The sequence below is a fragment of the Lemur catta genome, chromosome 18 (assembly GCF_020740605.2).
Source record: "Lemur catta isolate mLemCat1 chromosome 18, mLemCat1.pri, whole genome shotgun sequence".
Taxonomy (NCBI): Eukaryota; Metazoa; Chordata; class Mammalia; order Primates; family Lemuridae; genus Lemur; species Lemur catta.
In genome coordinates this window covers 44984650-45010868 of record NC_059145.1, presented here as the reverse complement: position 1 = coordinate 45010868, position 26219 = coordinate 44984650, and the positions used below count along the sequence as shown (strand labels likewise).

The window sequence follows — 26219 nt, the reverse complement described above, 5'->3', positions numbered from 1 at the left end:
GGAAGGGTGGGGGTACTGAGAAGACAGTTCTTTTTCTTACCAAGTAGTTCCTGCTGGATAAGAAAAAGTCCTTTATGGGGTCTGTTCCACCCCCCACCCCATGCGACTCCAGTAAGCTGGAGGGATAGCACAGGCCTCAGTGGAGCAGGAGTGGGGTGGGCAGGTCAGTGCTCAGTACAGGTACAGGGTATGCAGGGAGGCAAAGGGGAAGCCCCAGCCTTTCAGACAGGCTGGGACAGTAACCCTATGTATTTCCAAGGTATGTTTTGGCATGAACAGTGAAAGGTCCTTGTGTCCATAAACTCTTGAATTTCCATGTTAGATAAGGCCAGCAGAGCTACTCTGACAAAGCAGTTCTACTCTCAGAATTAATTTAAGGTATGCTCACACAAGAAGGAAGTGCAAGGATATTCACTGCAGCTTGGTGGGTAATAGCAACCCCAATATCCATCAAGAGGGGACTGACTAGTTAAGCAGATTAGGATGCATCCATTTGGTGGACCACTGCAGTCAAAAGGGAAAAAACGCAGCACATAAAGCTATGTTTTGATACAAAGGGATCTTCAAAATACATCATGAAGCAGAAAAATGAGCAGAGTTTACAGCTGCTAACATTTGGGTAAAAAGGGGGGTTGTAGAGTCTTTGTGAAGACTTGAGCATGCACAGCCTAACCCTGGATGTCTACAAAGACCCTAGTGACAGCAGGCATGTTGGGGAGGAGGCTGAGGCAGGGAGAGACAGCAGGGTGAGGGAGACACACTACATCGTAGGTGTTTTTGCCCGGCTTATGGATTGAATATTACCTATTCAAAAGTACTTACTAAAACACCTAAAGAATGCATCTGTCCTCTGCCACCTCAACATCACGCCTCTGATGAGAGAGGCCAGGAGTAGGATTTAAAAGCCCACGGTTTCTTGCTCCCACACTTCCCTCCTCTCAGCCCCCCTGGAGCTTATTGGGGCCAAAGCCTCGTGAGCTTTGGCTGGTCTTGTCCTTCCCCCACCCCAGGGGGCCAAGCCCCTTTCTTATAGCCTCTTCCCCCCTCACTTTCTACCTCAGCCACTGCATTTATCAGGCAGATTTATTTCTACATGGTATTTTTCTGTTGCCAAGGGAGGGAAGAAAAAGGGCTTCTTGCTTCAAGTGGAGGCAGGAGAGACCCAGTTCCTCTCCCAAGAGCCTTAACTGCCAGAGCCTGTGCTTGTGCTTTCTGAGCTAAGCACGGAGAATTCCTGCCCTTTGTCGACAGGTTGACCTGAGAATCTCACGAGGTAGGTAATATGGGAAATGTGAAAAGACAGACAAGTGCAAAGAACCCTAAGACAGACCCACCTACTTAGCTGCCCCAGATGATTGTCAGCTCCTCAGGACACCTGTGACCAGAGTCACCCAAATGGTGCTTCCCAAAGGGACAGCTCAGTAGACATCCACTCAGGCTGTAAGTTAAGGCAAGGTCTTGAAGCTTTGGGCCTGCTGTTAGTGGAGGGAGAGGAGACAGTCTGGTGCAGCTCCCTGGGCCTCCTGCTGCCTCCGACCTATCTCTATGACCTCAGTAACACCACTCACCCCGGAGAGGCTGAGCCAGTGGGTTGTAGCCAATTATCAAATAGCTGAAGCTTGGGGACAGGGAAGGAGAAGGCCAATAGGTGTCTGGGTCTGGGCCCTTTGCCCACTGCCAGAATCTTGAGATCTCTGACAAGGGACGGGCCAGCTCTGTTCTCAGAATGGAGACAGCCTGAAAATGCCAAATACCAGGTACAGGCCTAGGGAGGGGAAGGAGGGGTTACCATTCTAAGCTCACGTCACCCACCTCTGAACTCACTGGGACCTGGGGTGCTGCTTTCCTTACAAATCCTTTGTGACAATGACAAAAAGGATCGATTCCCTCAGGAGGACACAGCCTCACACCAGGGTACAAGGCTTGGCATGGACTAGCACTAGTGACCGAGCACTTTTGGCAGGGCAATAGCTCTGCTTGGGACCATCATCTCCTTGCCTCCTGCTTACTCAGATATGCCTTTCCCCAAAAAGGCAATGTTGTGGGGCTCAGGAACAGGAGTGGTACACTCAACAAAATAGTTCCGGAATGTTAAAACCTTCCTGTTTTATGCTAAATAGCAGAGTCCTCCCCTCCCTGCTCAACTGAAAAGGGGAAAGAAGGAAGAAGAATCTTCCACTGTTCGGAAATACATTCTGAGAGGACTCTATTCCCAGAACCCCAGGGCAGTTCCCTGAAGAAGCGAATGAAGGGAGAAAGCAGGGAACGCAAGGAGACCTGGGCCTGTTCTTGGGTCTGGCAGGCAAAGCCACGAGCTGAAATCCAGGCCTCTGGCTGCTGCGTCAGCTGCTCCCCCTCACTCCCAGAAACAGGCAATTCCAGCCAGGCCAGGGCCACATGGACGTACCCAGCCTGGGGATGGGCACATCGCACACAGGACTTAAATAGTGGGGCCTCCTAACCATGGGCAGTAAGTAGGCTACGAAAGGTCAAATGAAGCTGCCTGTTCCTGGGTGGGACATACTCTTACCCCCCAATTATTCACAGCTTAAGCTCTGAACGTCTCCCTGGGGAACACACATAGGCTATGGAGTCAGAGTCCAGGGTGCAACCAAGTAACCGGGCCTTGGGCAATGGCATGGCTCCTGTGAGCTGCTTTTCTCATCTGTGAATGAAGCTAAGAAGGCCAGCTTTGCAGGTTGTGGTGGGGATTAAGTAAGGTAATAGACATACAGGCCTTTGATGCGGTTGTGCACAGAGCTGTTTTCATTGTAAAGCCAATGGAAATTGGCAAACCCCCCAGATCGCTGTGTCAAAGTGGGGCTGTCGGTGACGGTATGATCAGATCAGCCTCCCATGATGCCATAGATGGGGCCATCTGTGGGCCTACAAGGCTACCACTTCTGCTGTCCCACCCAGTCCACTAGCAGGTGGCTGCTGCCTGGGACAGAATCCATCTGGGCAGTGTTTGTTATGGGGCAAGTGCCCTCTCTTAAGCACAGAGCATTGGCGCTGGGAGAGGGTTAGCACCCATTGATCCAGTCTAGCCCTCTCCTTTTGCAGATGGGGAAAAGGAGTCCCCAGAGAGGCCAAGGGATGACTTCGGTTTACTCATCCGGTTGGAGCTACCCAGGCCCACCCCTACCTTCCAGTCCAGGTTCCGAGAGCAAGCCTTCCCTAGTACCACACTCCCAGCATCCCTCCCGTGCCCACCAGATACTGTCTGGGCTCTCACAGAGGAGGCTCTCAGGCATCTGTATGAGGGAACATGAGGCAGAAGCTAGAAAGATTTCAAGGGCAAGGGGTCAGGAGGTAAAAGTAGAGAATGATTCTACCCTGATGCCATCATCCCATCTGGGTGGACAGACCTTCCAGGAAGCCAGTGTTCCTTGAGCATTTCGTATTCCTTAGGCAGACTTCTAACAGTCTGTGCCAGTTAGTAAGTCTTACTCAGTCCTCCCGGGGATTCTTGGAATCAGTCTGTCCCTGCAATGAAAAAAGCCAGGCAGGTAAAAGTGGGAGGAAGAGGCTCAAACTAGCCTCCAAAGGCTTGCCTTGGAGTTGTGCTTGGGAGATAATTCCTGCCTGGTGTCTCCAGGGGGAGAGATGCTCACAGAGGCCGGCAGGCTGAGGACTGTGCTTCTCGTCTACTTGGTCAGCACAGGCACGGCTCACTTTGGAGGAGGCCTGCCTGGCCCACACAGAGAGCAAAAGGACGTTTCTGAGAACAGGCAGCAAACCTGGGCTCCCAAGATGCATCCCACAGGAACCGAGGAAGTCCATTCTCAGTCGGTTTCCTGGGCCCCGGAATCAGTAAGAGCACTTAAGCCAGCAGGTTCTGGGTTCAGCTGACTTTATTAGGTCCAAATACAGCTGTGGGTGGTGACGTGGTGAGTGTGCTTGCGAGCTGACCCTGCCCGTGCAGCTGGGGCTGGTGCCACACGGTGGGCTTGTGCTAAGTGCCTTCTTGCCGAGTGCCCAGCAGCCTGAGGATTTCCAGGGCTAAGGAAGCCACAACACTGTCGGCAGACGAACTGTGAAAAGAAAAGCAAAGGGGAGACACTAAACAGGCATCTCCCCGGTAAAATGCCCCTCTTTCAAAGGGGCTGGCCCCTTTGGCACCTGATGTCTGATGGGCCAGCTGCTTCCGAGAGCTGCCCATGTGCATCTTCGGGGAAGCAGAACCCTGGCTCCAGGGCTGTGAGGTGAGAATCCCCAGCCTGCAGTCCACGTGGGCTCAGAACTGGCGATGGCGGGCCCCCTAAGCTAGGCCTGAGCTCCTGGCTGTAGCCACCGCTCAACATCTGAGCCAGCCCTGCCAGGAGACTGCTACTGCGCTGTGAGGGCAAGTCAGGCCCACGGCAGCCAGACCCCACCCGGCCCTGGGTCCCTCCATGGGCTGCAGGAGCTGACTTGACTGTCCCAGACCCACTGCTCCATGGTGCCACTTCCTGGCCCATAAGAGCTTGGGGCTGCTTACTCTCATTGGCATGGGTGTGCAATTAAGAGCTTAAAATGGAAACTTTGTTACCGGAGCAGATTGTTTGAAACACATTTAAACCTGTGCCTTAACAACCGTTAGTAAAGAAAAGACGGACACATAGCAGTGACCCTTGAAGTGTAAAATTAGCTTGTGGCACCCTCTTGACTGCACAGAAATAGAGCTGTTACCAAACAGACGGGTGGTGGAGGGGGGTGCATAAACGACACGGGGGGCAGTGGGGCTGCGACCGGAGGCGGTGCCATGCATTCCTGCTCCGCGCATCAAAGGCCCTGCGGGAGGCGGGAATGCGTTTGAACCGGGCCTGCCTCCGGCTGCGTCCGGGCTAGTCTGATGCGGCCCCGCCCACCAGAGCAGCCCCAGGGAGGCCGGCAGGGACGGCGGACCAGCCTCATCAGCACTGGGAACGCCGCAGTCCACGCATTCTCGGCTGACACAAGAAAACCCTTTCTGGTTGGGCCATCGGCACAAAGCCCAAATGAGACAACTTCGCAGTGGCCACCACCCCACCCAACAGATGTGCCTGGCGTAGACATTTTAGATGCCGGCGTGCTGGGTGTGAGTGCAGAAGAGGCCACCAGCCTCATGGGAGCACTGAGCCTTGTTTTGACGCATAAGGTCCAAATTTGTCCAGCATGAGGATGCAATAGCTTTGGCCTAAAGGCGGTCGGCGGCCCCTGCTACCTGCAGGAGTCTTGTAGGCACCTGGCCAGGAGGGGCTCTCAGGAGCTGTCTGTCAAACTCCTCTCCCTGCTTTCCCCGTACCCTCCTCAGCACAAACAAAGCCACTTGGGGTGTCTTTGTCACGGAGTTTTGCACAAGGCCAGGATCCTGGGGATGGCTGTTACCTGCTCCTCACACAGCGGTCTAGCCGGAGGCCCGTGGTCCGGCCTTACAGCCAGGGCCCAGCGGGGTGGGTCGGGGCCCCTCCGACCCAAGTCAGGCTCTCCTTTACCTCGCCTCGCAGAAAGCCACGAGCAAGAGCTTACTCCTTGGGTTTAGGCTAAGGAGGAAAGGGTGGGGGGCTAAGGGGTGGGTCCTCCTGCCCCCCCAAATCCAGGACTACATGCAAAAGGCTGGCTGGCACCGCGCCTTCTCTGCAGACTCACCACCACCTTAGCGATGCCTCAGCCACACAATTTCTCTTAAAATTAATACCAAACCCAAAACACACCAGGAAGCAGATGTCACAGAACCCTGCAGTTCTGAGAGGAACAGAAACTATCGGGAAATGGCAGACCCGTCCTAGGGGCAGTGAAGGCCGGGCACCTCTAGGAGGTGGGGCCTCCTCCCTAGGGTGGGGAGAGCCGGGGGGCTCAGGCCACAACTTCTAGCCACCTCCCTCAGCTCTGGGGACAGTGGCCTGGGGCAGGAGGTGCGAATGCATTCACAGAGCCGCCACAGCCAGGCTCCGGCTGCCCGGAGGGTGGATACCTGGGGCAACTTTCTCTTTAGTCCCTGCAGTTTTTCTTTGCTCGCTTGACGCTAACATGGTGGATAAGAATGTAAAAATACGTAAGCCCCCTCCCACCACCTGCCACCCCCTCTCAAGTCCTGGGGGGGGGGTGCACCCTGGGAGCTCTCCCTCTCGCTCCTCAGAGCCTCGGTGTCCCTGCGGGGCTGGCTGGGACGCCAGTGCCTGCTTTCACAGTGGGTACCGCGCTCCCGGGTGACAGGCCTGCGTGGCTCCCACTTCCAGGGTGTCCCAGACACACTGACTGTGCACCCGAAGACCAGCAGGACAGGCCACGTGCTGCCTCTCCCAGGGGTCCCCTGCACCTCCCACGGGCCGTCATCCACTCAGCCTCCTCCGAGGCCTCAGGCTGGGGTGCCGTCCCCCCTGTCCCCCTGACAGGACTCGGACCTTCTCGCCTCCCTCACCGCGGGGTGCCCACACCGGGAGGGCCCTCAGCGGGCGATGGCAGGCTGGGAGGTGGCGGTCCCGGAGTGGAGGCGATGGGGGGCCGGAGAGCAGTGGAGAAAGGAATGGCTGAGAGCGTTTGCTGGCCTGCCCCCCGGGCCACTTACCCACTGGCGGGGGCCAGCCGCTCCAGAGCCCGCAGGAGGCTGCCCGTGCTCCTGAAGCCCTCCAGGTGTGTCTCGTTGGAGGTGATCTGCAAGGGTGGGAGGGAGAAGGAGGTGATCAGCCCGCCCATCCCTGGTTCGTACCCCGCTGCGTGGGCACTGAGTGCCAGGCCAGCAGGCGCTGCCCGAGGCTCTGGGGGGCATGTACCCCCCTCCACCCCACCCCGAGGGCACTGCTGACCGTGGGGATTTGCTGGCCATCGGGGTCGAGGCAAGACGCTGGTGACCCCCGGGGCTGGGCGAGAGGGAGGCTGTTGGGGCTGGGGATGGCCAGTACAGGGCGGGCTGCCTCATGTGGATCCCTCAGGGGGCTCTGGGTCTGGGCTCCTGACCTTTCCAGTTAAAGCAAAACTGTGTTGTCAGTGCTGGGACATTGTGGGGCCGGCTAGTAACTGGAAATGTGTCCTTGGGGCTCTGAGCCCAACATGCTCTCTTTCCAGTGGGCAGAAGGATCATGATCCTGGGGGCCTGGGGACCTGGGGGGCCTGGGAGAAGAGGGACTAATAACCAAACCCCAGGAAGTGCGCCCACGCGAATCACCACAGTCCTGGAGAAATATACCTGGGCATCCCTGGCTCTGTGGCACCTGCTTACAGAGTCATGAACTCTCAGGGCTGGAAGGGGCTCAGAGGGGGATTTACCCAGCCCCAGCTCCCAGAGACCTTGTAATTCATAACCCACCCCCAGCCCCCGCAATAAAACCAGTCCACGTCCTGGGAGGCAGAGCAGAGATGGCTTAAGGAACGAATCTTTGATTCTACTATTAGACTTACACCTCTTAATTCATCATTCACATCCTATTTTCACCTTTGATTGTTTAAAATTTTTATAATAAACACTAATATGGCACTTTACATTTCAGAAGGCTCTGCAGTTTCCTGTATGTTTTCTCATTTATTCTTCTCAACAGCCTCACCTTGCAAGGTAAGTGTGTGGCATGTTTTATATATGAGGTAGCAGAGGCTCAGTGAAATTAAGGGGCTGCTGCAGGAGTTCACATGGAGCCTGCTTCTCTCCCCACCATGAAGCTGGAGCCAGGCTGCCTTCAACTGACTTTGATCACAGCAACCAAAGCCGGATTATTATCTCCCCAGTTCTCAAGAAGAGGCTGAACATTTCTTAACCAATCACTCATAATGATAGGAAGGTCACAGGGGTAACTAACCCTCCACATGAACTCCGAATTACACGTGAATGAATTTGCACCTCCACTGAGATTCTCTCCCACTTCCTGAGTGTGCCAGAGAACAGCTGCCAGTTCGACTGCATCAGGTGTGATTTTTGCAAAGATTTGCATCTTAAAAGAGCTGCATGTAAATTTGTTCTGAAATTACACCCAACTTGAGTTAAAAACACTACTTTCTGAAAATGTCAGCTGTAGTTCAATTATGTCTGAAGTATACACAAACTTCTACTGAAGGTGCACTCCACATCAGGGGTCTTGGGTGAAGATTCCCACCTGATTTTTCTCAGAACAGCCTCAGAGAGCTCAGCTGACCTACATCCAGGCTCACTGCCCCCAACCAGCCCTACTGTAGGATTGCGGGCAGAGGGTATGCTCCCAGAAAATCACCCACAAGTTGCAAAGAAATGACAAGACTACATTCCCCCACAAGGCTGGTTAGAAGGTGCAAACAAAAAAACACAGTGAGAATTATGTGATCAAAGGAAGAGACCAAAATAGTATCATCATGTGCAGCTGAGACATAAATGTAGACATAAACAAAGCTGAAAGAATTAATTGAAAACTATGTGATTTATGCTGCTTAACTGAACTCTTATTAATAACAACTGTTGTCTTGTATATAAGGATATATTTTTAATTAGAAAAATAACGTTTTAAAATTATATCAGTCACAGGTTCCAGTTCTGGGTAAGACAGTGAAAAACACATGCCACCCTTTCTCTCCCTTTGCATGCAACTATCAAACCTGAACAAGCCAGAGGAGGTGGCTCATGCCTGCAATCCCAACACTTTGGGAGGCTGAGGCAGGAGGATTGCTTAAGGCCAGGAGTTTGAGACCAGCCTGGATAACACAGCAAGAACCTTTCACTAAAAAAAAAAAAAAAAAAATTAAATTAACTAGGCATGTTGATGCACCTGTAGTCCCAGTTACTCGGGAGGCTGAGGTAAGAGGATCAGTTGAACCCAGGAGTTCGAGGTTATGGTGAGCTATGATTGGGCCACTGCACTCCAGCCTGGGTGACAGAGCAAGACCCCAACTCTAAACAAAAAACCCCGGACCAAGTTCACAGCACAGCTATTGGAGAACACTGAAAAGTAACAGCAACAGCAGATGGGGGCAGACACTGAATTCCAAGCACCACTAAAACTCATGGTGAGCTTAGTACTTCTTTCCCAGCCCAAACTCCACAAGCCCAAACTCCAGAAGTGAGTGTTGTGGGGCAGACAAAAAGCTCCAAGAGAAACCCAGCCTGAGGAGAGGGGAAGGGGACTCCCCAAAGTCCACAGAGAGTAGATGAAACACTCCAGGTTTTTTCACTCCTTTTCCTCCATCCTCTTGTGCCCCAGGCCATTCTGCAGTGGCAGTGGTGGCAGTGGCAGCAGCAACAAGAGCCTGCAGACAAAACTCTTTCCTCTGTCTCTATTTTCTTACTATTTGGCCTGAATGTGGCACAATTGTGGAAGTGGGCAGTTTCTGGCCAGAGAGAAAATGGGAAACCCAGGGAACCAGAAAGTACTGGGGAGATAATGCATCAGAAAGAGCTCAGGAAAACAATCCTATGAAACTGTTTGTGAATTCCTGGGCTCTTCCCCAACCTGTGCATGCTGGAACTGATCCTAATAGCATACCAAGGACTCCAGGAACTAAACTAACAGATAACTCTCTGCCCACATCCCAGACTGACCCCTGAGGGGAGGGACACACCAGATAGAGCCACATAGAACTACAAAACCTTTGACACTGAAATTACAGTTCCAACCTGCAGCCTGAATCTAACCAGCATAATCGCTTGCTAAAACAAAAATATCAATATTCTCTGTGGGGTTTCAACAAGACAGAGTCTCATAATGTAATATATGAAATGGCCGGGATAAAATTAAAAATTACTTGGCATACAAACAACCATAAAAATCTCAACTCACATGAAAAGAGACAATCAATGGAAGACAATGAATAAAATGACATAGATGTTGGAATTATCTCACAAAGCCTTAAAAGTGTTATTATAAAGATGCTAAAAAAAGCAATCACTCTTGAAACAAGTATTAAAATAATAGAATGTATCAGTAAAAAAACTCAGAAAATATAAAGAAGAACCAAATGGAAATTTTAGAACTAAAAATATAATAACCAAAATTTGTAAAAATCTCATTGTACGGACTCAATAGCAGCATGGAGATGTTAAAAGGAAGGAGTCAGTGATTGAAGATAGAGCAATAGAAATTATCCAATCCTGGCTGGGCGCGGTGGCTCACGCCTGTAATCCTAGCACTCTGGGAGGCCGAGGCGGGTGGATCGCTCGAGGTCAGGAGTTCGAGACCAGCCTCAGCAAGAGCAAGACCCCCGTCTCTACTAAAAATAGAAAGAAATTATATGGACAGCTAAAAAAATGTATATAGAGAAAAATTAGCTGGGCATGGTGGCACATGCCTGTAGTTCCCAGCTACTCGGGAGGCTGAGGCAGAAGGATTGCTTAAGCCCATGAGTTTGAGGTTGCTGTAAGCTAGGCTGACACCACGGCACTCTAGCCCAGGCAACAGAGCGAGACTCTGTCTCAAAAAAAAAAGAAAAAAGAAAAAAAGAAAAAAAAGAAATTATCCAATCTGAGCAATGAAGAGGAAAAAAAGATGCAAACACAAATGACTCCTCAGGGACCTGTGGGACAATAACAAAAGGTTTGTGTCATTGGAGTTCCAGAAAGAGAGAACAGAGAATGAATGGATGAAAGGTATTTGAAGAAATAATAACTAAGACTATTCTGAGTATGATGAAAGAAAGAAACCTACAGATTCAAGAAGCTGAGTAAAACCCAAACAACATAAACCCAAAGAAATCCACATCCAAACACATCATTATCAAACTTGCTAAAGACAAAATCTTGAAAGCAGGAAGAAAAAAATGATGCATTACCTGTAGGGTAACAATGATTTGAACTACTGTGGATTTCTCATCAGAAGCCATTGAGGCCAGAAGAGAGTGGCACACCATGTTCAACGTGCTAAAAGAAAGAAACTATCAACCTAGAACTCTGTATCTAGCAAAAATCATTCAGGAATGATATCATGATGTCAAAATGTTATTCAGGAATGAAGGTGAAATAAAGACATTCTCAAATGAAGGAAAGCTAGCAGAAACAGAGCTGCTATAAAAGAATTACTAAAGGAAGTTCTTCAAAGAGAAGGAAATAATATTAATACCAGAAGGAAACTTGGAACATCAGGAATAAAGAGCACAGAAATAGATGTTCTCTTTCTTTAGAAGATGTTTGGTCTTAGAAAAGCATAAAATATAACATATTCTGATGGGGTTTTCAAAGTATGTAGATGTAATATACAAGACAGCTGGAACATAAGTGGGGGAGGGCAAAGGTAGTAAGGTTTCTTTTTCTTTTAAGAGTCAAGGCCTCACTCTGTTGCCCAGGTTGGAGTGTAATGGTGTGATCATAGCTCACTTCGACCTCTAACTCCTGGGCTCAAGCCATCCTACTACCTCAGCTTCCTAAGTAAGTAAAATTAGAGGCGCACACCACCAGATCCAGCTAATTAAAAAAAATACTTTTTTTTAGAGACAGAGTCTCACTATGTTGTCCAGGCTGGTCTCAAACTCCTGGCCACAAGCAATCCTCCCACCTCACCCTCTCAAAGTGCTGGGATTACAGGTGTGAGCCACCACCCCTGGCAGTAGTATATATTCCAATTGAAGTCGTACAATATTAATCATAGTACAATGTGAAAAGTTAAGTATTTTGTAATTCCAATATCAACTATTAAAAAAAATTATATAAAGAGGTAAAGTAAAAAACACAATAGATAAATTAAAATTTAATAATAAAACTGTTCAAATAGCTTAAAAGAAGCCAGGGAACAGAAAAGTGAGGAAATGAAAACACTGGAAATAACAGAAATCATATAAAAAGGTAGACTAAATCCTAACATATCAAGAATTACTTTAAATATAAATTAACTAAGTATCACAAGGAATTTTCTAAATGACTAAAAAAAAACGACCCAACTATATACTATCTACAAGAATCTTAATTCAAATATAATGAGATAGGTTGGTTAAACATAAAAGGATGGAAAAAGATGAAACATGCCAACGTAAATCAAAAGAAAGCTAGAGTGGCTATATTAATATCAGGCAAAGTAGACTTCAGAACAAAGAAAATTACCAGAGATAAATTAGGGACATATTTTGATCAAAGGGTTATGTAACCAAGAAGACATAACAATAAATGTGTATGCATCTAACAACAGAAATTCCAAATATACAAAGCCAAAACTGATACAACTGAAAGGAAAAACAGATAAATCCACAATTGTAGTTGGAGACTTCAAAACTCTTCTCATGGTAAACAAATAGGATGAGTAGACAAAACATTAGCGAGGAGAACCAAGCAGTACATCAACTACTTGGATCTCAGTGACATTTGTAGAGCACTGAATCCATCAACAATAATATATACATTTTTTCAAAGAATCTAGGAACATTCGCCAATGTATACAATATTCTATGTCATAAAGCAAATCTTAACAAATTTAAAAGAACTAAAACCATAAAAAATATATTCTCTGACCATAATGGAATTAAACTAGAAATTAAAAACAAAGATAATAGGAATATTTCCAATCACTTGGAATTAAACAACACATTCCTAAATAATCCAGAGGAGCCAGGTGTGGTGGCTTACACCTGTAGTCTCAGCAATTTGGGAGGCTGAGGCAGGAGGATTGCTTGAGGTCAGGAGTTCCAGACTAGCCTCAACAACATAGTAAGACCCTGTCTCTATGAAAAAAATTAAAAAATTAGCTAGGCAAACTGGCATGTGCCTGTAGTCCCAGCTACTCAGGAGGCTAAGGCAGGAGGATCACTTGAGCCCAGGAGTTTGAGGATGCAGTGTGAGCTATGACAATGCCACTGCACTCATGCTCAGGCAACAGAGTGAGACCCTGAGTCAAAAAAATAAAAATAAAAAAAAATTCCAAGGGTCAAGGAGGACATCCCAAAAGAAAATTAGTAAATGTTCTTAGATGAGTGAAAATGACTATACAAAATCTGGGATACAGTTAAAGTAATGCTTCTTCAAGGGAAATTTATAGGACTAAATACTTATTTTAGGAAAGAAGAAATGTCCCAAATCAATAATTCAAGCTTCCGCATCAAGAAACTAGGGGGGAAAAAAAGAGCAAACAAACCCAAACCCAAAGAGGGAAGGAAATAACCAAGAGCAGAAATCAAGAGTAAATGTTAAGCCCCCAAATATCAATACTTTACATTAAATGTAAATTTACCAAATATTCCAAATAAAGGATTAAGATTTGAAATTGGATATAAACAAAATAAAAAACAACACATACACATATGTCTGTGTGTGTATATATGTATGTATATATGTATATGTAGCTTGTAAGATACATACTTTAAATATGAGGGCACATAATAGTTGCAAGTTAAAGAATGGGAAAAAGATATGCCATGCAAATAGTAATCAAAGACAGTTGGCATAGCTAATACCAAAGCAGATTTTAAGGCAATAAGCATAACTAAAGAGGAATATCTCATATTTATAAAAAGATCAGTTGATCAGGAAGATACACCAATTCTAAATTCATATGCCCCTAATCACAGCCTCAAAATACATAAAGCAAATAAATAAAAATGACAAAACCAAAGTGAGAGTTAGATCCATAATCGTGGTGGGACGCTTTTCAATCTCTCCCTGTAATGTGCATACCTAACCCAGAAGGGACAGAGAAGTTCTATACAACAAAATTAACAAACTTGACCCAATTTACATATACAGAAAAATTAATCTAAAAATTGCAGAATATATATTCAAGTGTGCATGGAAAATTTCCAAAGTACACCAAATGCTGGGTCATAAGGCAAGTTCTGACAAATTTCAAAGGCATAAAGCTAATAAGATATATCAGGGTCTGTATGACAAAAACTGTAACATGCTGATGAAAGAAAAAAAATAAGTGGATATACCATAGTCAAGGATTAGAAGGCTCCATAGGATAAAGATATGATTTCTTTCAAAATCTAAGTTTAACGACATTTCTGTCAAAATCCGAGGAGGATCTTTGTAGTATAGAATAATCGATTATAAAACTTGTATAGAAAGATAAAGGAACCAGAATAAATAAAACAATTTTGGAAAAGCCAAATAAAATTCAAGGAATCATACTATCCAGTTTTAGGATTTACTACATGGCTACAAAAACCATGGCACTGTGCTATTGGCAGAGGGATGCATGTATAGATCAATGGAACAGAATAGAAAGCCCAGAAATAGAACTATACAAATATTGTCAAAATTTTGACAAAGGTGCAAAGGTAATTCAATGAGTGAAGTCTTTTGAGCAAGTGTGCTAGAATAGATGCATGTCCATATGCAAAAACATGAACCTGCGAACGTATCTTATACCTTATATAAAACATAATTAAAAACGGATCATGGATCTAAATGTAAAATGTAAAACTTCTAGAAGAAAACACAGGAGAAAGTCTATGTGACCTTGGGTTTTTCAATGAGTTTTTAACACAAAAACACAATCCCTGAAAGATAAAAATTGACAAATTGGACTTTATCAAGATTAAATACTTTGCTCTTTGAAAATTCTAATAAGAGAATGGAAAGATAGGCTTTTCATTTGCAACTCACATATCTGATAAAGGACTTATATCCAGAACATAAAAAGAACTCTTAAAATTCAACAATAAGAGAAAAAACCAGCCCAATGTTAAAAATAGGCAGAAAATCTGAGTAGACACTTCACCAAAGAAGATACATGGGTGGCAAATGAGAAAAGATGTTCAACATCATTTGTCACTAGGGAAATGCATGCTAAAATGGCAATGTAATACCACTACATACTTATTAGAATGCCTAAAATTCATAAAACTGATAATAACAAATGTTAGTGAGGATGCAGAATAATAGAAATTCTCATTTATTACTGGAGGGAATGCAAAATTGTATAGCACTTTGGAAGACAGTTTGGTAATTTCTTATAAAATTAAACACAGTCTTACCGTATGGCCTAGCAATTGCACTCTTGAGTATATACCCAAGTGAATTGAAAACTTACATCCACATTAAAGCATGTATGCAAAATTCTATTTCAGCTTTATTCATAATTGCTAAAAAGTAGAAGCAACCAAGATGTCCTTCAACAGGGAAATGGAAAAACAACAAGGAAGCCATGCATGCATCACTTGGAATGCAATCAAACCTGAATAGTCTGATGTGATTTTCAGAATGAGATACCAGTAAAAATAAGTCCGGGTAATGTTTGAAAAAGAGTTTTAATTTGCCTTGCTAAATTGTTTTGACCCATGACACCAAACCACTTTTTATAATTAGTCCAGGTTGCAATATTAGGATTTCAAGTGGCTTCGAAATGCATGATCCTAGGAATGAATTGCTCCTTTCTCCCAAGTCTCCTCTTAGGCCATTGAAGGTTATACATTAAGATGGGAACCAACTTTCTTTTAGAAATATTAGAGTCCACTATATCTACCAAGGTAGCCCTTAATCTTCTATTTTCTCAATACTTAAATTTTCTCAATAACCCAATTGTGGGTCTGCTCAAAAAATCATCCACCTACTTCTCTTTTGTGCTACCTAAGCAGAGAATGTTTTGTGCACACTGAGACCCACAGAGAAATCTCCTTGGTATTCTAAATGGAGGAGGAGTAAAGTGACCCTTGTCCACTGTGATGTTGAATTCATGGCTAAGTGACTATTCGAGAACTTCTCCTGGCTGTGATGACAGAAGACAAGAAAGGGCACTGCAGTGACTCTTTAAGAAAATAATATAAGTTTCTGTTTAAAAGGTAGGTAGAAAAAAGAAAAGAAAAAAACATGAGAGAAGACTGGAGAAGAGTATAAACATAATACCTACTTCCTGTAGTTATTTTCATTATTATAGTCAGTTAATTCCCCATAAGTCAAGACAAGCAAACTCAATTTTATTTTGCAATAATGTACAGCAGAGGTTCCTGGACCTCGAGTCCATGAGTGGATTTCAATATTTCAGAACATCAAATGGCTGGCATCCATTTCCTGCAAACAAAGTCATGTCTGCCTCACATTTCTCTGCTTTATGCTAAAAATGTATCAGCTGAGGCTGGAGTGTTAGTCGTTATCTCATGCTGCTGAGGCATCTGACTGGTAGCTATATGGCTAACACCAATCAAAACAGAAACATGAATTATACTAAATACATGAAGTTCACCTGGTAGACAGGTATTGTTCAAAACATGGGGTCTTTAAGGGAAAAATCATAAGAGTTGGAGATTTGAGCTTACAATTAGGATCAACTTGGAAAGACAATTCCTTTGCATCTGTTGGGGGTACATACATATATTAAAAAGTCAGATAATGCACTTTGGGTAAATACATAATTTTATTCAACCTTCTGCAATGGTCACTTTAACATGGCACTGTGTCAATCTGGCATTCATGTACCACTTGGTATAACCCAAACATTGAAAGGAGATGCCAGTGTTCTGCAGAATCATCCCTCAAATTTCCTACCAGGCTCACAGATTGTAAGGTGTGGCTTTCTACACAACACTGTGCAGTACAGAGTTTGGGATGGCTCTTTTCTGCATTTCAGCTTCCCCAAGTGCAAACTAGCAAGAGGAGCAATGCTATGCTCCCTGGTAATGGCAGAACCCTGAAGGTGGCCAGCCTCTTCAGTTTGCAGGCAAGTTGTGACAACAGGGAAGACCATGGCTTGCCCACTGCAAAGTGGCCACTGAGGGACAAATCCAAGCCTAGTGTCTTCTCCAAGCCTGGGTATACCCTTCTCTGAGGCCTTAAAAAACATGCAGATCAGCATGCACTTCTGTGGTCTATCACCACGGCACATCATGAATTTATGCTCATAAATATGACTCACAGCATCATCCTCATGAAGCTCGTAAAATGCTCCAGCGTAGGCTTCTGTATTTAGAAATGGTTTTTGGTGTGGAAAGATACGTGGCTGTGACTGAGTCAGATGCGGGCAGGCTGTGGCACTTCATGAGTGTGTGATAATATATGTCTGTATCTTTCGTAGTCCTGAATGTGTGTGGCAAAGTGAAGCCACGTGAGCTCCAGCTTTCTAACCAGGGATGCCTCTCGACAGGCCCAGGCAACACCGACAGACGAGGAAAACACAAATCAGGGGGTGAAGCTGACACGGTGCACACAGCCCAGGTGCTCCTTGGCGCTTATTACTACAGACACACACATCACACAGGGGAGGATTATTTTAATTCTGTAGCCTTCAGATCTCATAAATACAAGTAAAAACAAGCAGGTAACTATGACAACTTTACTTCAGAGAGTTTAAATTTCAAAAATAAACCTATCCATCCAGCCCCTTTATTTTGTTCTCTTAACATATACTTTGTCTTCTCTTCAGCTGGAGTTTTCATGTTACTTCAAAGCCATTTCTCCCAGTTGCGTATTGAGACACGCCACCCGCTTGCCACCTGACGCCAGGATGGGATCTGGAGAACCTCTGGTCAGCGTGATGCAATCTGGCAGTCCCTCCAGCACGCACTTTCTACCTGGCATTGCAGTGTGCATTCTGGGGCGTTCCAGAAACTTCGCAAGCTGCTGCCAGGGTCTCACCTTGGATATTCAGATTATAGCAAGTCTGCATTAACACATGCTGCTCTGCAACCGGGCCCATATGCTCATCACATCTTCCACAGGATGCTGAGCGCAGCTGAGACAGAATGGAGTAATTCTCATGCACAGCCTGGGCTGCCTCAGGGCATCTGTGCCTTCCCTGGAGTCCATTTAGCAACTTTAGGTTCCTCAGAAAAACCAAGTGAGGCCCCTTCTGTCCAGGGTTAGGAAGCAGGGGATGATGAAAGAGAACTGTAGGTGTCCCTAAGGATTCCTGTCAGTGGATCTGCTGATCACCAAGGACAAGGGGTACCAGCTGGGGCTTCAGGGAAGAGCTGGGTCCTACAGATGAGGCAGCCCAGTCACAAAGCCCTGCTCACCAGGATTTGGCCCAGACCTCCATGAATGCAGGTTCTCTGCAGGGAGACAGAGATATTGCACTAAGCACCCTGAACGGTATTGGAGCATAAGCAGTGCCATCTTTGCATCCAGGTGGGCCACCATGCGTGGCTTCTTCCACATTCTGCATGAAGCATAGTATAGCTAGCTTAAACTCACTATGTTAAAGACCCTGCGTAGTACTGAGATCTGAGAAAGTGGTAGCATCTGGAATACAATGATTCCTCAAGGTGAAGGAGGCTGGGACAGGAGAGGAAGAAAATGGCAAACCACCTGCTGTTCAAGAACATCCAGGAGTCTCCACATTGCGGGCTCCAGAAGAACTGAGTGGGGGAAGGAAGTCTGCACAGGGCATTAGCAGATGTGCAGGAGTAAAGCCAACAAAACCTAGGTTTCAGGTAGAAACTGTTGTGATTCATCTTTATCTACAGGAATAAATAAGTCAAAAAGCCTTTGAGTAAAAAGGGCTTGGGATTTGGGTCAAGAAATGAAATTAACATTTCTGAGTACCTACTGTATCCAGGAATGGAGTTAAGTGCTTTCAAATATATTATCTTCTTTTTGACAACCTTGAAAAACAAGTATTACTATATTTATTTTACAGATGAGGAAATGGAGGCAAGGAGGTCTTGTGTGACTCATCCAAGGTCACTCAGCCTGAGGCACTGAGATTTGACCCATTAACTGCAACTTTAAGACCCTTGCTCTTCCCAAGAGACCACTCCATCCTCCCATCTTCCTTTAAGTTTCCTATACAGCTGTGGGCTGATTGGCTGATTAATGATAATAAATGACTGACTACACAGGGTTTCACTCTAGCTCCTCTACCCACCTGCTGGGTGACTTTGCATAAATGGCCCACCCACTGGCCCCCTTTGCTCCCCACCACTGTTGTTGCTCCTCCTCATTTCCAGTGGGAGCAGGGACCAGAGAATCTCTCTCCTGGACAGAATCGGGGGCTCCTGGTCTTGACCAAAGGAGTCTGTGGACCCTGCACACTGTCCAGTAAGCTGTCCCTGGTATGGAGCCCACCACACATTTGGCAACGTCTCTCAGAGCCTGGCTACCAGAGGCTTTGCACATCTCGCTTGGCACTCACAGGGGGCGGTCTGTCCTGGCTGGTGATGGGAAGTGAATCAGCAGCTTGCTGGACAGCCACTGTGGGCCATCATCTCATGTTCTCTTCACAGTGCTCCTAGGAGGATGGTCCCCTGTGATCCCTTGTTAGAGACGGGGTGAGGTGGTGGTCGGTAGTGGAGCTGGGGTGGAAGCCCAGATCTGGCCGACTCTCTCCTGCATCCCACCCTGTTGCTGTGCTGCCCTTTGTCGTCCCTCTGTGGCTTCCCGCCCTGGTCACCATGTCCTCTTTGCCTCCTGTCATGAGGGTCTGTCTGCAGGAGCACCTGACACAGCAACAGGGCCAGTTGTGGCTGGGGAAGGCAGGAATGGACACCTCCCATGTGTAGTGAGGGTGCTGACACTCTACGGCGGGGGAGCCCAGGCCTCTGAGGAAGTGGCGTGGCCTGCAGTGTTTGCGTCAGAAGCCTCTGGAGCCAGCCCAAAGTGGGCAGCACTGCTCCTCTCCACTGACATTTCCAGATTTGGAAAGGCAGTGTGCGCAGGAGCAAGGATGGCGGGCTCGCGTTCCATTATCGAGCAGTATGGGAGAGCAGGCTTTGGCGAGAACACACCAGTGTTGAGGGATTTTCTTCTCTCTCTTGACCTTTCTTCCCTCCTGACGTCTGTACGCTCCTCAACCTAGCCTGACACCTCTGCTCTTCTCTCTTGCCCAAACTCTCTGCACCTGTGGGCACCTGCTCAATCTAGAGGCCGCGGAAATGACATGCTGAAGACACGAATGTTTTTCTTTTTCACCCCATAAGACATGACTATTTTCTAGAAGAAAATTATCCATAGCTACCCTCCTTCTTCATTTTAGGCCAGCCAGTTCTCTCAACTCTCTGCAGGGCAGTAAAATTGCCCTTATTGCTTAGAAACTGTTCATAATTACATCAGTTTCTGGCCATTAAATCCAGTAAGTTTAAAATATTGAATATAATATAGCTGGCGTGGGAAATCTTTTAGGCCTTATCTAACTATCTACAACAGTCAAGTCCAAAATAAGTGAGGAAAAAACAGTTTTCATTGGCAAAATTTATGGTGTGGACTTCTTGTGGATATAAGAATAAACTAGAGGTTGGCCCAAAGAAAGTTCTGGTGAAATAAAGGATCAGGACATACCATTTTGCCCAAGAGGACCCAAACCAAGCGCATACTAAGATAAGCATGAGAGAAGAGATTTCCAAGGATTGGCACTAGGAGGTCAACCATGGATGCAGCTGGAATTGTCTCCCCACGAGAGAAAATATTCAAAGTAGTAACCATGGTGTGATTTCGGAGAGTGGGAGAACTTGGGTCATAAGAAGTGAGGAACTGTGTGAGTAGATACTATGCACACTTGATCCCAACGATTCCCAGCAGGACTTTAGGAATACTACGGGTCATACTGAGGTGCCTTTTGACAATGGAATCACTATTTTGAGCTGTGAGGGGAGCATATGTGATGGGGGCTCTAAGGTGGGAAAGGAGAAGTAGGTAGGAGAAGTGGCCTAACAGTGCCCGTCTCCAGCCCTTTCTCTGAACCTTCCACTGGATGGAGGGGAGCCAAGTAGAACGATGTCAGGTCAACAAGGCCAAATAAGCCCCACAACTTCCTTCGTTCCTCAGTTCCTCACTCTATAAAGTGGGGAGGCTGTCAACCACTAGACTGCTCTGTGGTGACTCAGCCACTATAAATAGGGACAATCAGGAAAATGCTCACAATCTAAAGTAAAAACATAAAATGTAATTCTGTGGGGGAGAAGACAGGATATACTGAACACCTACTATGTGGGGACTCTTTAGATCCTGGGGATGTATCCTGGGGGTGTCACGGTAGAGCTTCCACTGTGAGACAGACAACTAAAACGTAAACAAAATAACTTGAGATGCCTGTGGGTGTCATGAAGAAAATGAAGCAGGGGGAGAGGAGAGCAGTGGTGTAAAGTTGGCCAGGACAGTGTCCCTGAAAGCTGACACTTGAGCTGAGGTAGAAGGATGAGAGAACCAGCAGTGAGAGTATCTGCAGGCCTTGTGCTCTAAAAAGGGGAGACAGCAGCAAGCACCAAGGCCTGAGTGGGAACGAGCTGGGTAGACATTTCGAAGCTGCAGGATCAGGGACCAGCTGGAAGCAGGGAGCCAGGCAGGAGTCACTGCGGAGTGGTCCAGGTGAGAGGCGACAGGGACTAGGCACCTCACCCAGGAGCTCACGTGCCGGTACCAGAGCCCTGACCATGCTGACCTGACATCTCCTCCCTGCCCTTCCACCAAGGCTTCAATCGAGAAGACACCTCGGGGTAGGTGTGAGCTGGCAGGTGGCTGTTGGGGTGAGCACGTCAACCAAGCCAAGCACTGCAGGGCCAAATGTCCAAATACTCCCTTTCTGAGTAAATGGCAGAAAGGTCTGCATCCTTCACATATGGAAACAGAACCCTTGAGATTTCTATCAGAAATAAAGTAACTCAAGCACTCTTCAGAGAAGAGGAGAAACAGAACTTACATTTGAAAATGGGCAACACTATTATATACTCACTGAGTGGAGGGGAGATCAACTAATTGCCAATTGTTAGCAATCTTTTCAAAAGACTTATTAGATGAGCATTTTATTTTTTCGTTAAGTTTTAACACATGGTGAAACTGTCACTTAAATGAGTGAAGTCTTCAGCCTCCTCCTGAAACACATGTTACAACTGCGGGAAAGGTCAGTTGTGTATGGCCAGCTGTCATTTCTGCTCTTAGTAACGTGCTCTATTGAGCAAACACACCTTTGCTGCAGGGAATCCACTGAGTCCACAAGTATGGAAGGGAGACCTGGGAGGTGGCACAGGGTTGGGGCCTACTACTCGGTCCCCACAGGCCCTGAGAGAAGCCATCACAAAGAACTCCAAAGGTATCAAGTTGGGATTTGTAAGATGGGACAGTGGGCCTCGGGGACTGAGGGACATGAGAGGTGGCCAGGCCTAGGGAATGGAGGGTGGGCCAACACCCCAGGATCATCAGTCTGGGCCGGGCACTAAGCCTTCAGTCAGGAAGGCAGGTGAGGGGCCTCTTCAGGGTTGGTGGCAGCTCCATGGCCATAGGTAGCCACAGCCAGCAGAAGTGTGACCCTGGGGGTGGTGGCTTTGAGAATGACCCTCATGCTTCCTAGGACTCAGAGACAGCCACCTCCATGAGACTCACTGTCACCTTAAGACCCTCCTCAACATGAGTCAGAACAAGGCTGAACACAGTTGGACAACCACTGCCAACGAGCTGGTGGAGCCATCTGAGCTGAGTCCGCTCACTTCCGCTGCGGCCTTGCACTGCCCTCCAGACTTCCCCACCTACTTCCGTGACCCTCTAACGAAACATTAGGGGCCACCGAAATTCCTTCAAAATTGACAAAATTAGGAGGAAAATAAAATCTAAAGGAAAATTAAAGCACATTTGGTTTACATGATTAAAGCCGTCAGGCACCAATTAATCAAAATTTAGGCCTCATATTGACTGCTGGACAGCTGAAAACTCTCATGTTGGCTGTTATTTTTGTTGAGAGACTTGATCAAATACTGACAGACTCCATTTGGAAACACTGTGATGCCCTTGATGAAGTCTGGCTCCAGGAGGAGGGAAGGTACTCGTGAAGTCTCTGGGTTTGCACCTGTTTCAGAGAGACAGGTCAGCAGTCTGCAGACCCCAAAGCATCCACTGTGCACAACTGGGTGGTGACAAGAAGCTGTGTGTGTAGGGGGGTGGGGGCGCGCTTGGAAAGCTCCCAGGCATCTGCTGACCCACACATTCCCTGTTCTGGGGCAAATCTGATGGACCACACAGATCCCAGCAGAATCTGTATGTAAAGGAAATGACTTCTCTTGGCCAAGGATCAAATTGGCCTTGAGATAAAATTAACTGAAGCAAGTCTCAGAGGCTTCCAGGGGCAACATCAAGGAGCCTGGATATTCCTCTATAAAAGGCTATGACAGGCTGAGTTTACCACCCTCTCCCAGCCTCTGTCCCTCACCCTTGTAGAGACCCAGCTGGGGCAGAGGCTGGTACTGGTGGCAGGACAGGGTTTGGGATCCTGGACTCAAAGGAGCTGTGACCACCATGTGGCAATCACTCCTTCTGGGAGACTCTGGGCACTTTAACAGGGACACAAGAGCTTTGTTCCCACTGAGTCACTAGTGGATGAAACTGAGGCTCTAGAAAAGCCTCAGGTTGGCTGGAGACTCTGCTCACACATTTTGCAGAGCTAAGGGGGACATGTGAGGAGAAGGCCTCGCAGAGGCAAGGTCTGAGAGCTCTAAGACCAAGAGAGACTCCCCACCAATCCAGGTGAGCCACCAGGGACAGGCCGCTGGCCACAAACAGGCTGGGCTTTATCATTGTTTCTTTTTTTTTTTTTTTTTTTTTGAGACAGAGTCTCACTCTGTTGCTGGGGCTAGAGTGCCGTGGCGTCAGCCTAGCTCACAGCAACCTCAGACTCCTGGGCTCAAGCGATCCTCCTGCCTCAGCCTCCCGAGTAGCTGGGACTACAGGCATGCGCCACCAGGCCCGGCTAATTTTTTCTATACACATTTTTAACTGTCCATATAGTTTCTTTCTATTTTTAGTAGAGATGGGGTCTCACTCCTGCTCAGGCTGGTCTCGAACTCCTGAGCTCAAACAATCCGTCCGCCTCGGCCTCCCCGAGTGCTAGGATTACAGGCATGAGCCACCGCGCCCGGCCTATCATTGTTTCTTCATGGCTCTGAGTACAAGCTTAGGACTCTGGGAAGCCTAGGAACATTATCCTAGAAGAAAACCTTCCAAGTGTTTTCACGTGAGTTAGAGTATTGATAACTTACAAGTGCTTCATGAACCCCAGTTGAAATGCAAAAGTATTCCGAGAAGGTTTTCACTGAGCAAAGCCAGGAAAATAAGTTAAGACTGAGGAAAGGGTTTCAACAGAGGGAGAAGGGAGAACTCCTACTCTTCCTTCTAGCTGAAGTGCTGCTAGCCCTGCCTCCAAACAGCCTCCCTGTACTTCTGTGGCCCTGCACCCCCATGGGCCCTGCTCAGGAGGCGGCCTGCAGGCAGCAAAGGCAGCAGGAATCGGGGTGGAGCTGCCTCTGCACCTTCTACGTAGAGAACGTCACCGGCTTGCCACCTCCCCCCTGTGGCCAGGTGCCTGTGTGAGCAAATGCATGGGGGGGAGGGGTGCTGAGGCTTTTTAAAACTTGTTTTAGACAGACTCATTTATCCTGAAATGTGAACATCGTGGATGTAAAACATTGGAAACTCTAAGTACCTTAACTCTATGAATTCTGCATGACTCTTAGGTCCTAATTTGACAAGAGCCTTGGAGAAAAGTCCGTCACATGCACTACTACTATGGACCTCAGAGCAGCATGACTCCTGCTCCTACTTTCACGTGCAGATGAGGAAACTGCCATCTCATGAGGCAAAGTGACCAGCCACGGTCTTCCTGACTTAGAATCCCTGGTCTCAACCATCAAGGGACACTGAGAAAAAACAAAGGGGCCTTCAACTCTGGAGTACAAGCCAAGCTGTCTACAAGACCAAGAAAGCCTGTAAAAAAGCAGTCAAGGTGCTGGGAAGCCGGCCGAGGAGCAGCACGTCAGACAAGCTCGCAGAGGCCAGCCCTCAGCTGCAGTCTGGACCACAGTGCTCGCGAGTTACGCTGACCCAGCCCACCCAGGAAACACAGTGCACAGCCTGACCAACTGGCACTCACCTGCCACCAAGTAGTTCTTTTCCCCATATGACCCGCTTGAGAATTTAAAGCAAGCTTTATCACACACATCTGAAATTAGTTCTATATGAGTTTTAGAACACAGAATTCTGGAAAAAAATGTATGATGAGAAGGACTTCTTTGTTTTGTATTTAGGGCATAATCACAGGTATCCCCAGGAAATGAATAATTCCATCTACTTACATTAGCTTTACTACTAATTTCAATGCAAATCCATGAAAGGAATAAAGGTCCCAGACTGTAGGATCTGACATGTCACTCAACATGTCCTTTTACAGAAAATCCTATAAGCAGAGCCCTGGCTTAGACAGATAAATGAGCTCTAGGACTTGACAGTCCTGTGCAAATGCACCGCCTTGCAATGTCTGGATGAGGTGGGAGAATACAGCATTATCCGATGGCTCCTGTAATTGAGGGATATTACAAGGCTACAATCCATTCCACCTCCTGTTAAGATGCTTTGGCTCATGGTAATGAAACATGAGTTAAGATCATAAGGATTCTGTTTTAATGAACTGCATTGTGTAAAGATGCAAATTTATGAAAAACAGATTATTATGTAGATTATCTACATAAGAGAAGGACCTTCATGGTATTTTTTTTTTTTTTTTTTTGGTAGAGATGGAGTCTTGCTATTGCCCAGGTTGGTCTTGAACTCCTGGCCTCAAGTGATCCTCCCACCTTGATCTCCCAAAGTCATAGTATTCTTTTAAGTAGTACAATCTCCATGCCTCTTAAAGTTATCCAAATTATAACCGTTTGGTTTTACAGTTTCTTGTAAAGTTAAATTACTTAATAAAGAGAAGTAGACAGTAAAGCACTTGTACGTGACTGTGGTTGGAAGGTGCTGGGAGAATCCTTAACTCCTTGGAGGCTCAACTCCTTTCCACCCGTAATACTTTGTGATGACTCCACCTCAAGCTTAAAGGTGGAGTGAGAAAAATACGACTCATCAGTATGAACTGTTACATGAAAATTACAAAGTGGACTGCTTCCTCTATTAGTTGGAATATACATGCATGTATTAGAATAAATACACACATACAACACAAGCACACACACACACCACCGTAAACAGCCTAAGACAATGACAGGCAAGGTTGTTAGCTAAGATTGGAGGCCAAGAGATCACTCAGAGAAACAATGTTCTGTAAAACAAAATGAAAACCACCTGCTCAAACAGGGGCCCAGAGTGCAGAGGAAAGAGCTGGTGGCAAGGCCCAGCCAGGTGGGGGAGGACACAAACCCCTAACTGGGAGCTCCTGAGAGCTGGGACTGGACGTGCAGGCCAGCTACTCACTTCATCCATCATTCCCAACCCAGCCAGGGGTCTGTGACATTGAAGGAAGCCCTGACTGGCTCCCTGTCCACGACGCCCACCCCTCTCCCCATGGGACCCAAAGAATTGCTCTGCACATTTGTGGGGTCTTGTTTCCTTGGAGCCAGGAAGCAGAAACTAGGAAGCAAAGCCTTTCCCCTTTTCTCCCCATCCCTTTTTCAGTTTTTGTTGCTTTTCTCTGAGTACACAGAGATAGGGGACGAATCAGCATTTAAAAGTTCTACTTTCTGGATCCAAGGCAGTC

General features: G+C 46.8%; 1 protein-coding gene across 3 annotated transcripts in view; it reads right to left on the bottom strand.

Moving 5' to 3' along the window:
- Positions 1-3836: 3836 nt before the first annotated feature.
- ULK4 (unc-51 like kinase 4) overlaps positions 3837-26219 on the bottom strand; it is a 497440-nt gene continuing 475057 nt past the window's right edge. For all 3 annotated transcript variants that reach the window (XM_045530713.1, XM_045530712.1, XM_045530711.1), the window contains 2 exons: positions 6530-6615; positions 3837-4034 (listed from right to left, as the gene is read on the bottom strand). In XM_045530713.1, the coding sequence (XP_045386669.1) occupies positions 3956-4034; positions 6530-6615 (165 nt within the window). In that variant the 3' untranslated portion in view covers positions 3837-3955. The remainder of the gene's footprint in view (positions 4035-6529; positions 6616-26219) is intronic.